At 30.4% G+C, this 13,248-nt stretch overlaps 1 protein-coding gene across 1 annotated transcript in view; it reads left to right on the forward strand.

Moving 5' to 3' along the window:
• The window catches only part of LOC118192777 (uncharacterized), a 152,918-nt gene extending 140,313 nt beyond the window's left edge, over positions 1-12,605 (forward strand). Inside the window, exons 33-35 of the mRNA XM_085806914.1 lie at positions 5,418-5,543; positions 7,757-7,903; positions 12,549-12,605. Coding sequence (XP_085663040.1) covers positions 5,418-5,543; positions 7,757-7,903; positions 12,549-12,605 — 330 coding nt within the window. The remainder of the gene's footprint in view (positions 1-5,417; positions 5,544-7,756; positions 7,904-12,548) is intronic.
• Positions 12,606-13,248: the final 643 nt, after the last annotated feature.

A 13,248-nucleotide genomic window follows, 5' to 3' on the forward strand; every position in this document is an offset into this window, starting at 1 on the left:
CTTAAAATTTCATAATTACTTAGTTTATATGTATATTAATTCAGCTGATCATTATCTAGTCACCATGAAATTAGAGAAGACAGAAAAAAAAAATCATCACTCACAGAGTGAAGTCCATTCAACACACTAACTGCTGTATACTAATCTCTTTCAGAAAAAACATCTTCAGGAACATATACTTATCAAAACCACTTGAAGATTCGCTTTCAGGAACCTCAGGAAATGGATACAGCTCAAAAATAATTTGTTACACTATTCGAGTTGGGAAGAGATTATCTGGAGATGCAGGGTGAAAAGGGAAAAATCTGTGCTAAATTTCTCATTCAGAAACATACACATTTTGGGAACCTCAGGGACAAGATACTGCTTAAAAATTATTTGTTACACTATTCGAGTTTAGAAGATGCAGAGTGAGGAGGGAAAAGGTCTGTGCTAAATTTCTCAGAAAATTGCTTTCAACATCTCACATGAAATTTCAAAATTATCTGACTAATTTTGGTCTTCTTTAAACAAGTCTTTGTCTTGTGGCCTCCTAGCCAGTTAGAGCTCATAGCAAGACAGCGCTGGTTCCGCTCCATCGAAAGAAAAGAAAAAAACGCAGCCCCAGTCTGCTTGCAGGGCAAACCCACAGCAAGACGAACTGACCTCAGAAACTCTTTTCAGACCAAACTTCAAACTCAGAAACACAAAACTGACTCTAAACTACTGTACAAGCCTTGAAGAAAACTCAGTTCCTCCACCCACCAAATTCTACTTGCTAAAAATGAAACATAAAATTACATTTGACCAAACGGAAAAACTTTTTTTGAGGGATGCTCCAAGGAGGTCTTTTTAAGGCAAACTGGCCTGTATCCACGTTACACATGGGAAAATCCACAAAAATGCTCATACAGCCAGCCTATTCACTGGAACTCAAATCCCGGACCGAACTACTAGGGTTCAGTGGTTTTTTTACCACTTGGCCGCTGGTGGGCCTTAATGCTCAAATTGAAGAGCAAAGTGTTTGCATTTGTACATATGTAAAAATTAAATATCATGTTAGGAAAAGGTTTCTGTTGTTAACAAATATTTGAGCATTGTAATAATATAGGGTAGTAATAATATAGGGTATAATAATATAGCGTTCATAGCGTAATTTAACTTGCGTAGTACAATGACAAACTGCATGAATGCGCCCCAGCTCGTGCCGCATTCATGTACTAATGAGCTGCCGTTTCAAGTGTGATAGTGATGTGGATCGGTGGAGTGCACAGCATCGTGCCTTTGCTGTTGAAAGTTATTTCAAGAATAACTACTCTATTATTGCTACCCAGCGTCTGTTTCGGCAACATTTCAACATGGGATGTTATGGGAAAGTTCCAGATGGACGGACCATTCTGACAGACATTTCCAGGTAGAATAATTTCCCGCTTTGGTGACATTTCCTGTCGACCTCGCTCACGTGATCTTTCATGTGCAGACTTTGGGGGCACCTGAAGTAAGAAGTTTTCCGAACACGTTGTGCTACCATTCCTGAGTTGAAGGATCGCATCCGAACTGCAGTCGGCAATGTCCCAGGCAATACATTATGCCGAGTTATGGCAAGCTTCCAACGCCGCCTAGATGAATGTGTTATGCAGAGGGGGCATCATTTGCAAAAAGTAATACACGCAATGGTCAATGACGTACACATTAGTAAATGGCATACCTTTAACTATTAATTGACATAAGAGGTAATAAATAAATTACAGTTACTGCCTTATGGTGTGTTTTTAATATCCTACAATGAACACTGCCGCACCCTATATATGTACATATTGTAATAAAATTTATATATATATATATAAATAAATTTTATACAGATTGTCATAAAAAGTATACATCGGTATTCCTTACCCTCCCCTCTAAAAAGGAGATTTTATTCAGATCTTTGGCATTTGTGTTTCAGGAAATAGCAGCATACTTGCTAATCTGAAAAGTGTTATCTGGCATCTGCACATACTTGTTGGATTAAAATGTGACCTAGTTCAGTTGTCCGAAGAGAGTTGCTACTTTGTATTTTCCTACCTTCCAGAATGCAGTGAAAATGAAAAGAAGTGATTGATGGCTTGATAGATCATGCAGTTCCCATGGCAGGACTATCAGGATCATACAAAAGAGAGTTCACTTACAGGGACAGAAAATAGGAATGCATTTCTGGCTCCTTTTAAGCTGCCATTGCAATGGAACTATTGCTCATTTGAAAGCGTGCCTTTATGAGATCATCTGTTAATTTTCAGATAAGAGACTAGGAAACACAAAAACTTCTCTCTCTTTTTTTTTTTTTTTTTTTTTTTTTTTGGTAGAGAGATGATATTGAGCATCCCTGAGCATGACAAGTAGGTCATTAAAGAAGGAAGAAAAAAGAAAAAGAGCTGAAGAAAGGAGCGAAAAAACATTTCCTAAATGCAGTTTCAGTTGAAAAAAGAAATTATCTTTGAAGGGAGAAAAAGAAGCAAATATTTAAGTTTTCTAAGATGGTGAAGTGATTAAATAATGAAAAGTTTTCTAGTTTCATCAATTTTTGTATGGTTATTAGTAATGTATGATATGGTTATTATGGTTCTCTGGTAATAAAACTTCTTGAGAATATTAATAATATATTTTTAACATGTCCAACTTATAAATTACCGTATTTGACGGCATGTAAGATGCACTGGCATATAAGACGCACCTTTATTTAGAAGGCCACACACATGTAGATGTAGAAAAAGTTATGTGTGTCTAGACCAAGGATGTCAAACTAACGGCCCACAACAAATATTTTTGCGGCCCGCCCAATATATCAGCAAATAATATAATAATAAAATATAATAATAATAACATAATAATAAAATAACATATCGAGGAAGAAAAAAATGAAATGTTTACTGCTAAGTAATTAAAGATAATTTATTCAGTGTTGTTAGATTACTCACAGCACGCTGACACACACACACACTACTTAAATTACGGGTTTGTCCTACTATACCGAGGTACGTTGGTTATCTTGCTCCAAGATTCTCAAACAATTCTGGGATTTGAAAGAAGAAATATGTCAGTTTTTAAAAACGAAAAATCAAGACGTAAGTTTGTTTTACGATCCAATATGGATACAAGATTTATCTTTCTTGGTTGATATAACCAAACACTTAACCGATTTAAATTTATCGTTACAAGGAAAAGATCATATCATTACGAACATGTTTGACATAATTAAAGCATTCAAATGTCAACTAGTTCTTTGGGAAAAATAACTTAAAAATGAAGATTTGACGCTCTTCCCGACGTGCAGCATGAACAAATCAAGTTTAGATGATACTTGTTCGTATCAAAAATACGCAGAAAAAATTGCAAATTTAACAACTGAATTTGAAACGAGGTTTAATGATTTTAGTTCCCTCGAAGACAATTTTTTTTTTGTTTTCTTCGATTTTCTCAATAAGTATTGACTCAGTACCGAGCCATATGCAAATGGAGGTGATCGAGATTCAATGCAACTCAAATTTGAAAGCAAAATTCATTGAAGTGGGCGTGCCTGAATTTTACAAATATTTACCAGCCAGGTTTGAAAATACTCGAAAATTCGCATATGAAATTATTTCCATGTTTGGTAGCACTTATCGGTGCGAGCAGTTATTTTCAGTCATGAAAGGTAATAAGTCTCCTATTAGAAACCGTATTAATGATGCTCACCTTGGGTCAGCGTTGAAAGTTATCACTGCAAACAAAATTTCTTCCGAAATAGGAAAGATAATAGCAGAGAAGAGATGTTAAGTATCAGGACGTAAACGTTACATTTTTCTTGTTCTTTTCTATATAAATATATAAATATATATGTTTATTATTGTATTATTCGAAATAAATCTACATTTCTATGAATATTTTTTTTTTTTTTTTTTTTTTTTTTTTTTTTTTTTGCGGCCCGCCTAAAGTTAAACCTTGTTTGTTTGGCCCAAGTGTACCTATGAGTTTGACATCCCTGGTCTAGACCTTTATCCGGGCTAAAAATAGCATTCAGTATTGAAAGTTAACCTGTGTCCTTCACGTATAAGACGCAGGTAACTTTTTTAAGACCAAATTTAGGAAAAAAAGTGCATCTTATATGCCGTCAAATATGGTACTTGAATGAAAGTTCTTTTGGCATACCAAATGCAACAGAATTATAGATTAAAGACATTAGTAAATCACAAAATTTTTTAGGGGAGGAAATCAGCCTTATGCTGTTCTAATTTTTATTTTTATTTATTAATTTTTTTAACAGACCACCCAAGACAAGCCAAATATAATGCCAGAAATCTCAAATTTTAAAATTAAATATCTCACTCAATTTTTGATTGATTTCTCTTTTCCAAATATTTGTCAAGCATGTTATATTACAATATCTGTCAGAAATGAAGCTTCAGTCTCTTTCTTTTCTTAAAAAATTAGCTTGTCTCAAATAGCATGCATGTTTTCACCTAGCAATTACTGCAATTACTTTGCCTATTTTTCTCCCCCCTTTTTTGTTTTCCTCCTTATTTTTGAAATCCTCCTTTTCCTTATGAAAATTATTAGGAACATTTATCTGAATTAACTATAGAAAAACTGATGTTTAAACTGAATTTTGTCGTTTAATAAAGTAAGAGTTGGAAAATTTTTTAGCAGTGGAATAGGGCATGTTTATATTTCATTTAATGCTAGTGTTACATTGAATTAAATATATATGTACACTGTAAGTATATTATAACATCCAATGAAATGTCTGTTTATGTTTCATTGCATAAAAGAACATATTTAAAAGGTAGGACATGCCCCCAAACAAATTCTGACTATGTAACTAGAATTATAGTTAATTACAACACTAACTGTGTTTTCTTGCATGCTGATTTAAAATAATTTTGTGAATTGAAATGTTATTTGTTTTATGCAATTTTGAATTTTTAATAAAGCTAATTTATGAATATTTGTAGATGTGCTTTATTTGTAAAATATTTCTCACTGCCAGATTTGTAAGGAAAAGGGCTTGTTAACTTCATCAAGTTGATTTATTGTTATGAGTTGTTTGAAATTATAAATAATTCATTGTTCCTATTGAAATTATAAATAATTTCTTGTTTCTTTATTAATTGTATATAGGTAAATATTGTGCTGTATATAACAGTATTTTAAGACATAATGCAAATTGGTATAAATGTTCTTTGTTATGAGTTTAAGGAAACTGTTTTCAGATACATTAGCATGTTGTACTGCGACTGGCATTCATTTGTAGATAAAGGTATTAGCAGTTCTCTATCTTAAATCGTGTTATTTAAGGTAATTTTAAATTTCTAAAGTTAAATTTCTATTACAGAAAATATGTTTTATTAATGCTAAGTAAAAAAAAAAAAAAAATTAAATTATTTATGCCCAGTTAAAAAGTATTTTATTTGTTTTTTAAGGCTGAGAATGACCAGAAAGCTACTGAATATCCCAAACTATCAAGAGAAGAAATTCAGACATTATTGCTTGAGATTGATCAGGAACAAAGCATTGAGGGTGAAGGAGAAGGAAATGAAAGACGAAAAGTTCAGTATATTTTAAAATTACATTTATATTACTGAAAGGAAAAGATTGACCAGTTTGTGCTGCTGAAGCACAGAACTAATCAGTTTAGCATTTATTATATACCCTGCAAAAAATTGATAACTTTTAAATCTGAAGTCATATTTATGGCTTTTTAAATTGTGTAGTTCATTATTTTGTAGTAGCAGTCTGATAATAAGAAATATTTCAAATGATTGTCATGTGGACTTTTTAACGTATTTGTCATATCATATTTGCACACATTATGTACATGACAATGGAATATATTGATTCCACATCTTTAAAGTCTCTTCTGTATTTAAAAATGGGATATTTAAATTTTTATTTTTATTCACTATTATTAGTTCTAATATTGCCTGTTTCAGTTAAAAAAAAAAAAAAAACTGTAATGAATATTTACTGATTTCTTTGGATAGGATAACATATTTCGAATCTCACATTGCCCATTGCTTTTCTGTTCATGAATATATCTCATGTAATAAAGACGGGGGAAAATGAATTTTTAGTGTAAAGTGCTCAAGATATAAATAATTTTATTAAATTATTAATTTTCATCATCTCTCTCATGATTTGGCTGTAATTTCAATGACTATCATTCACATTTATTTAACTCATTTTTAAAGCAAACACATTTTATCAAATAAATTCAAAAAATTCACAATTCAAAAAATAATGTAATTTGAGAATTTGAGATGAATGCTAATTTTTTTGTGATACTGAACTTAAATTTATCTTTAAATAATCATATTAGTAGTATTCAAAGAGCATGATTATTAATCTTACAATTAAAGTACAAGGTGTGGCTATTAATATCCAGGACTGACGTCACAGCATGAAACTTATGTTTAAAGCAATATAAGATTTTGAGAAAAGGAACGCATTTCACTCTAAAAGCCAATGTATTTCGTAGGCCTTAAACATAAAAGAGAAACATTTGATCTAATTATGAAATCCCACCAAAAGGGAAATGTTTTAGAGATAACATCAGTTATTCTGGCAAAGGTTTAAAAACAGATTGTTGTTTATTTGGATAATAAAGAGGTACAAATTATGGATATAGTAAAACTTAAATCGCTTATCATAATATTTCATATTACTTTACCGTTTTGTATCCATTTCGAAGGCGATCGACATGATGATGAGGATAATGATTAACATGGGAGTGGTTGCATTTCACAGTCTTAAAAGAATAAGAATATTAAAAAGAGACAATTGTTGCCAGAACATCATCTTCTCTAGAAAAGAAAGGATTTGTTCCAAATTGCAGACATTAATTTTGATTTTTTTTTTCAAACAAATTGTGACTATGGATAAAAGTTTGTGTTCTTCTTATGATCCTGCAATAAAACAGCAATCATCATAGATTAGAGATAGCTCACCACCAAATTTTGATTTCAGAAATACTGAGTGCCATGTTCATAATCTTTTTTGATTGAAAGAGATAATTCATAAGCAATTAATTCCAAAGAGTCAGATGGAAAATTCCCTATTTGTAAAGATGGAATGAACAGTATTCTGAAGACAGCTAGCACAATAGGCCTGAAAAGGCTCAATTGAACCACAGGTTTCTACTGCATGACAATGCACTATCACACAGTTATATTTTCCTAGGGGGGGGAATTGCCATAATTCTTAACCTTCCATTATTTATCAGATTTGGCACCTGCAGGCTATTTTGTCTTTTCTAAAGTGAAGTCTCAATGAACATCATTTTAATAATGTTGAAGAAATTGGAAAGCCATGACTAAAGAGATAAACAATATTCCAAAAGATGAGTTTTGTGGAGAAATCACACAGTTATATGAATGTGTCATGCATTGTATAGACCTACAAGGATCGTATACTGCTTGAAGAAGCAAAAGAAGGTTGAATATTTTTTCTTTTTCTTTTTTCTTGTTTTTTTCATCATGACTGGTCAACTCTTTTGGCATTAAACCTTTCTTCCAACCCTGTAAGCTTGTCATATGACATATTTTTACATGCTTATTAATTGATTATCATATGTATAAATTTCTGCGTCTTTTTTCTTTTCAGTTTTTTATTTTTAGCAGTTATTGAGTTTGATTCAATGTTTCCTGTCAGAATCTTGACATTATTATGATATTGTGTTTAAATTTTTAAATAATGCAGTTCTTTTCAAGCTATTTAAGTTTCAATTATGTAAACTTTATCTAAGTAAATATATTTTTTTTAGGCTTTAAAAAGGTATGAATCTTTGAGGGAGATCTTTAATTTAGCTAGAGATATGCGTAAAGAAGATCTCGAGAACATAGAGACTGAATTGCAGAAATTAGAAGTACCTGAAAAGAAAAAGATGAAATCAAAAGAAAAAACTGAAAAAGTAAATATAAAATATTGTTTTAACAATTTAAAATAGAATTCTGTCTCAGAAAAGAGATTTTGTATTAGTTAACAATAGAACTGCAAGAGCAGTCAAACTAACTTTTTGTAAATTTTGTATCTTTGTATCTGATAAAGTATTTTAGTTTTTGAAAATTAAATTTTATAACTTTTCTTGAAACTTCTTGAATATATAGTTTGTGAAATAGAAAAATAAATCGTGCTTAAAATCAAATTTATGCCTGAAATCCCCCAGGGGTGAGTTTGACTTCCCTATCAGTATAGTATGGAATTTATAGAAAGTACTTTTTAATATAATTTTCGTAACAGTGGGGAATTCTCCAAACTAACAGGTAACTTGAAGCCCGTCAAAGTGTAAAAGAAGACCTATGTAGACAAGATTTAGTTACATCACCACAACTCATGGTGATGCGACTAACTAGAACAATCAAATTTAAATTAAATGGGGAACAGATGTCAAAGATTACACAATTAATTACTATACTAGAAAGTGGCTCACTATTCTGCAGCAGCATCAGAATTTTAAGTGTTGACACCATAGAATGCAAGACCGAATAATTACAACTATCCATTTACTATGACACGATAACATAAACACATCCTGTCTTAAAATTCCCCAAACTCAGTTTAAACTTGACTTATTTACATTCTGCTGAGGAATATGAAAGGAAGTTGTAGTAAAGGCTGAAATTATAAATAATTGTTAATTAACATAAAATTCTCTACAATCTTATTTATTAAAAAAATTCAAATTCAAATCATTTCTCATTTTTCACTATAGAAGAAAATAAATTCCTGGTTGTTTCACGGTTTATCTAACAGCAGTAGAAAATTCAGAAACTAAAAAAACTACCTCAATAGAAATAATGAGTGGTTTTTCATGAAGAGAAGCAGAACATCAGTGAAAATTTTCTTAGTTCTACTTCATATTATGAATACATAATGCATGTTCTGTGAAATGCAAAATCACTCATGTCAAAAAATGCTGACACAAAGCCTGACCATATATTAAAAGAAAATAACTAAAGCCTAAACTAAAAAATATTAATTCTTATTTCATACATTCAAATGAAGCAGTAAAAGAAAATGTGAAATTGTTATTTTCAGTAACAGTAGCATTTTACAATGCTTTAAAATGTGATATGATCATTTTTGAATAATATAGAAAAAACTAATATCTGGCAGAAGCTAATTTTATGATAGCCACTCCAAACAGTCTATAAAATTCAATTCTTTTTGCAATGTACTCTTGAGTTATTTGCTAGAAAATGACCTATAATATTGGAAAGAAATGTTAATATTTAGGAGCTTGTAAAAGAGCTTCATGAAAAATATTGCTTAGAAAAATAAGACCAACAGTACATAGCACTGAAATATAAATATGAGGGAGTACTAAAATATAATTGAATCATTTTTATAAGGTCTATGGGAAAATCTTGCCATTTTTAAATTGGAGGAAAAAAATTTCATTTTTAAATGCTAGTATATGTCATTTGTAAGTATTATTACATTCTCTTATTCACATTTAGATCTTATATAAAAATGTATCAACTATTTATGTTTTTAAATATTTAATAATGTTCAATTAGTTCTCATTCTTCATGTAGGCAAATATATATATATGCTTCAGTTAATTTAATCATTGGGTCAATTAATTTGCTTTTTTTTGCTAAACAAGTAAATTAATTTTACTTTTTGCTTCTATTTTAATATTATTAAAGTATTTTATAATACATTTTATAAGTTTATATTTATTTTTCCTACTTAATGTATCAATTAAAAGAATATTATGCATTTTATTATTATAAAGTAAAACTTTTCTTAAAATAGACAGAATAATATAATCTATTCTAGTCCTTCATGCAAATATCTTTCCCCTTTATCTTCATAGACTTCAACATAATCACAAAATAAACATCATAGCAGTCGATATACTTATTGTATTACTTATTATTCATGTGCTTATCGGGTTCTAGAAAAATAATAATTTACAGATTGTAGTTTTCACTAGAAAAATTAAATTTTGATTTTTGTGATTAAAAAAATAATATTTTTTAATATAGGCGCAGTTTTGAGTTACTACAGGTAAATGAACTGCAAATATTAAAAAAATATTCATACAGTACATTATAAATATGTATTTTAAAATGTTATGCTTTTAAAACTAGGCACTCCAAATGATTGCATCTTGTGAATATATATATACTTCAGGTCTGAAATTTAGACAGCCTGAAATAAAATCTATTCTTCAAGAAATTGGGAAAATGTCAATTGCAGAACCGAAACAGCTCTTGGAATTTGAAGTAAAAAATATTCTATTTTTATATAAATGTTTAAAATTTGAGAAATTAAATTTATCCAAAATTGTTTTACTTGTTGACTATTGTATCACTTTAACACATTCACTGCCATCTACGAGAACACTCATAATTGAAAAACTGAGTTTACTTGTCAGCAGTCAGATAACTCATTATTGATCACCTTACCTGAATCACTAAGTGCGAGTACTGCTGTAGCAAATAGCAGCAGCATTTAGACATACAAGGAGGAACTAAATAATACACTTGGTGAACTGAAATGGATCATTTATTTCTCAAAACATAGATTTAATGATTGAATGCTTACAACTCAAATTCCTTTATTGGGGTTGTCATTTACTTAGGAAATCTTATAAATGATCTGCTCAAATTCTTGTAAACTAATGAAAACGAGTAATGCACAGAAGTTTTGAGTGAATGTATAGAAGGGCAAGTATTATTTATCTAGTTCCGAATTATGTAGTAGTTGGTTGAGCATCAGAAATAATATATCGTATGCCAACTATGAGTACACTTGTGCAGATTTATTTGCTGCTAAATCTAGCATACTTATATTAATCTATCATATCATATGTATGCTTATTTAATGAAATAACGGAAAATAATTTAAAAGCATAAAAACACATATAGGATCTTTGTCACATGGAAAGGGGTTTACTGTTTCATCTTTGGCCACTTTGTCTGTGAAAAATGAAAACTAGAATTTTTAAATGGATGTCATTAAAAAACTATAAAGTAAATGTAAATCATTCAAAAGTTAAAATGCTATGGTATATCTGTTACTTTCATCTCAGTAGGTTTCAGTATTTTATCTACCCATTTTCGTCTTAAGGGCCATCTCCACAAGGAGACATATCTGGGAACAAGTATCTGTGTACATCTATGGGGCCTGCACCTGTTTCTCTACAAAGGAAACATATAACCAGTATGTTAGATACATATCTGTCTGTCTGCAATGGGAATCATGATCGTTGCTCATGATGGATAAAGCATTTGACATCAGCTATTGAAACTGTGTATGGAAATCACGTGTCCATAAAGCAGTGGCAGCTTGTGAATCAACATTCAGCTTACTTAAGTTACAAAGAATTCTTTGGAACTTTTTATTATTTTAACAGACTTAATTTATCATGCTATATTTATTTTGGATCTTAAATTCTGATTGATTTCTTTCTAAATATACCAAAAAATATATTTTTCCCCTTCCTTGATGCAAGTGATTTGTTATAAATTATAGAATGATGTACTATTTTATCTCATTTGTTAGCATTAACTAAATCTGGTAGAATATTTTTCCTATTGAAATGAATTACTATATTCTTATATTCTAAAACTCTGGCAAACAGGGAAAGTTTAATTTATTTTCTGCTTCCATTTGATTATGTTTCCGATTTTCTATTGTAAATTATTTTCAGTTTTTTGACTAGGTCTATTTAGCTTGATTGCATGGTATATTTACTGAAATGTTTGAATAGGCTATGAACCAGCATTAATTTGATCACATGGCATATTTACCGAAAGGTTTGAATTTTTTGTGAATCAACAGACTGTGAGTTCAAATCCAGCTGAGTTATTTTGTGACTTTTTTCACTCAAAATAAATATTTTATTGTTTCTGTAATTTTTTAATTAACGTAAGTCTATTAATATAAAAATTATTAAAATTTTTATCCGCAACATGTAACAATTAGTTTATTATTATACATGATGTTTTATATTGATTAATTATTTACATAATAATTTTACATTAATTGTATAAATATAATTAATATGTATATGCAGTACATTTCACAATTAATTGCTTTCCTTTCCTGCATCATTAATCGCTGTTACTTTCTGCCTTCTACTAAGCCTTCTGTTTCTCATTACCATTACTATTATTAAAATTATTTTTAAAACTGAGCCCTGAAATATACAGGTATTAAAATTTTATAAATTATATATATTATGCATACTGTGAAACCAGTGGTGGATACAAATCACGTCATCTGGTCATCACTTATTGACTCCAGCTTTTTATTATCATCAGATGAGAAGGAATCATGTTGAATAATCTTCACAATAGATTTCTCGGCTCTTGATAATTCATAAACTTTTAACTCTCCAGCTTCTCTTTCTTTTTTCCTCTTTTCGGTGTTTTCTATCAATCTGCGTATCTACCCAATCATTCTTAGCATTTTTGTGCATTTTGAAAAATAGCCATAGAATTTTGAAGACATATCACTAACATTGCTTAATGAAACTATAACTGTTTTATATTTTTCTGTATTAACATATTTATAACATGTTTTATATTTTTCTGTTATAGAATACCTTCCTTTATATTCTTCAGTATCAACCTTCTGTTTGTTATCGACTGGGATAGAAAGAGGCTATTCTTCTTCCGACAATACCAAGCAAAGTAGGCCCTCTCACCATCTTGTTTCGATGAGTTTCTTCACAGAACATCCTCATGATGGCATATCGGCTGGGTTTTCTGCGCCCTGCATATAGTACCGATTTTCACGGTTCGATAGGATTTTGAACCTCGGTTATTTAAGAGTGCTCCAAGCTTCTACGTTGTTTAACCAGAAGAGTGCAGTTGAAAAATCGGTCCAGTAATATTCCTTTGAACTTGCAACCTTAAGGTTTTCTGTGACAAATAATCACAATCCAATATGACAAGCGAGCAATTCAAGTCATGGCATACTTGTTTTTTTCTTTTTCTTTTTTTCAAGGGAGCTACTCATACTTTGGCTTGCAGTAGAGTCACTTTGACTTCTTCTTTATTTTGACTTCTCAAATATACTGCACTTGCATATGATCTCTGTGAAACATCATCAAACATATGCAAACTAAAAGATTTTCCTTCTCTCAGTGTAACTAGTCTGTGAATCTTTATGGATGATAACAAAGGCAGTTCTTCGACCCACTTCAAGAATTTTCTTGTGATATCTTCAAGTAACTCTGCTTCCCAGCTCAGTTTAGTTTCCCAGTTCTTTTGTAAGTATAACTTTCGGAGGTAGTGT

The sequence above is a fragment of the Stegodyphus dumicola genome, chromosome 12 (genome assembly GCF_044657685.1).
Source record: "Stegodyphus dumicola isolate Sdum_Otavi_A_Nest chromosome 12, ASM4465768v1".
NCBI classification, from domain to species: Eukaryota; Metazoa; Arthropoda; class Arachnida; order Araneae; family Eresidae; genus Stegodyphus; species Stegodyphus dumicola.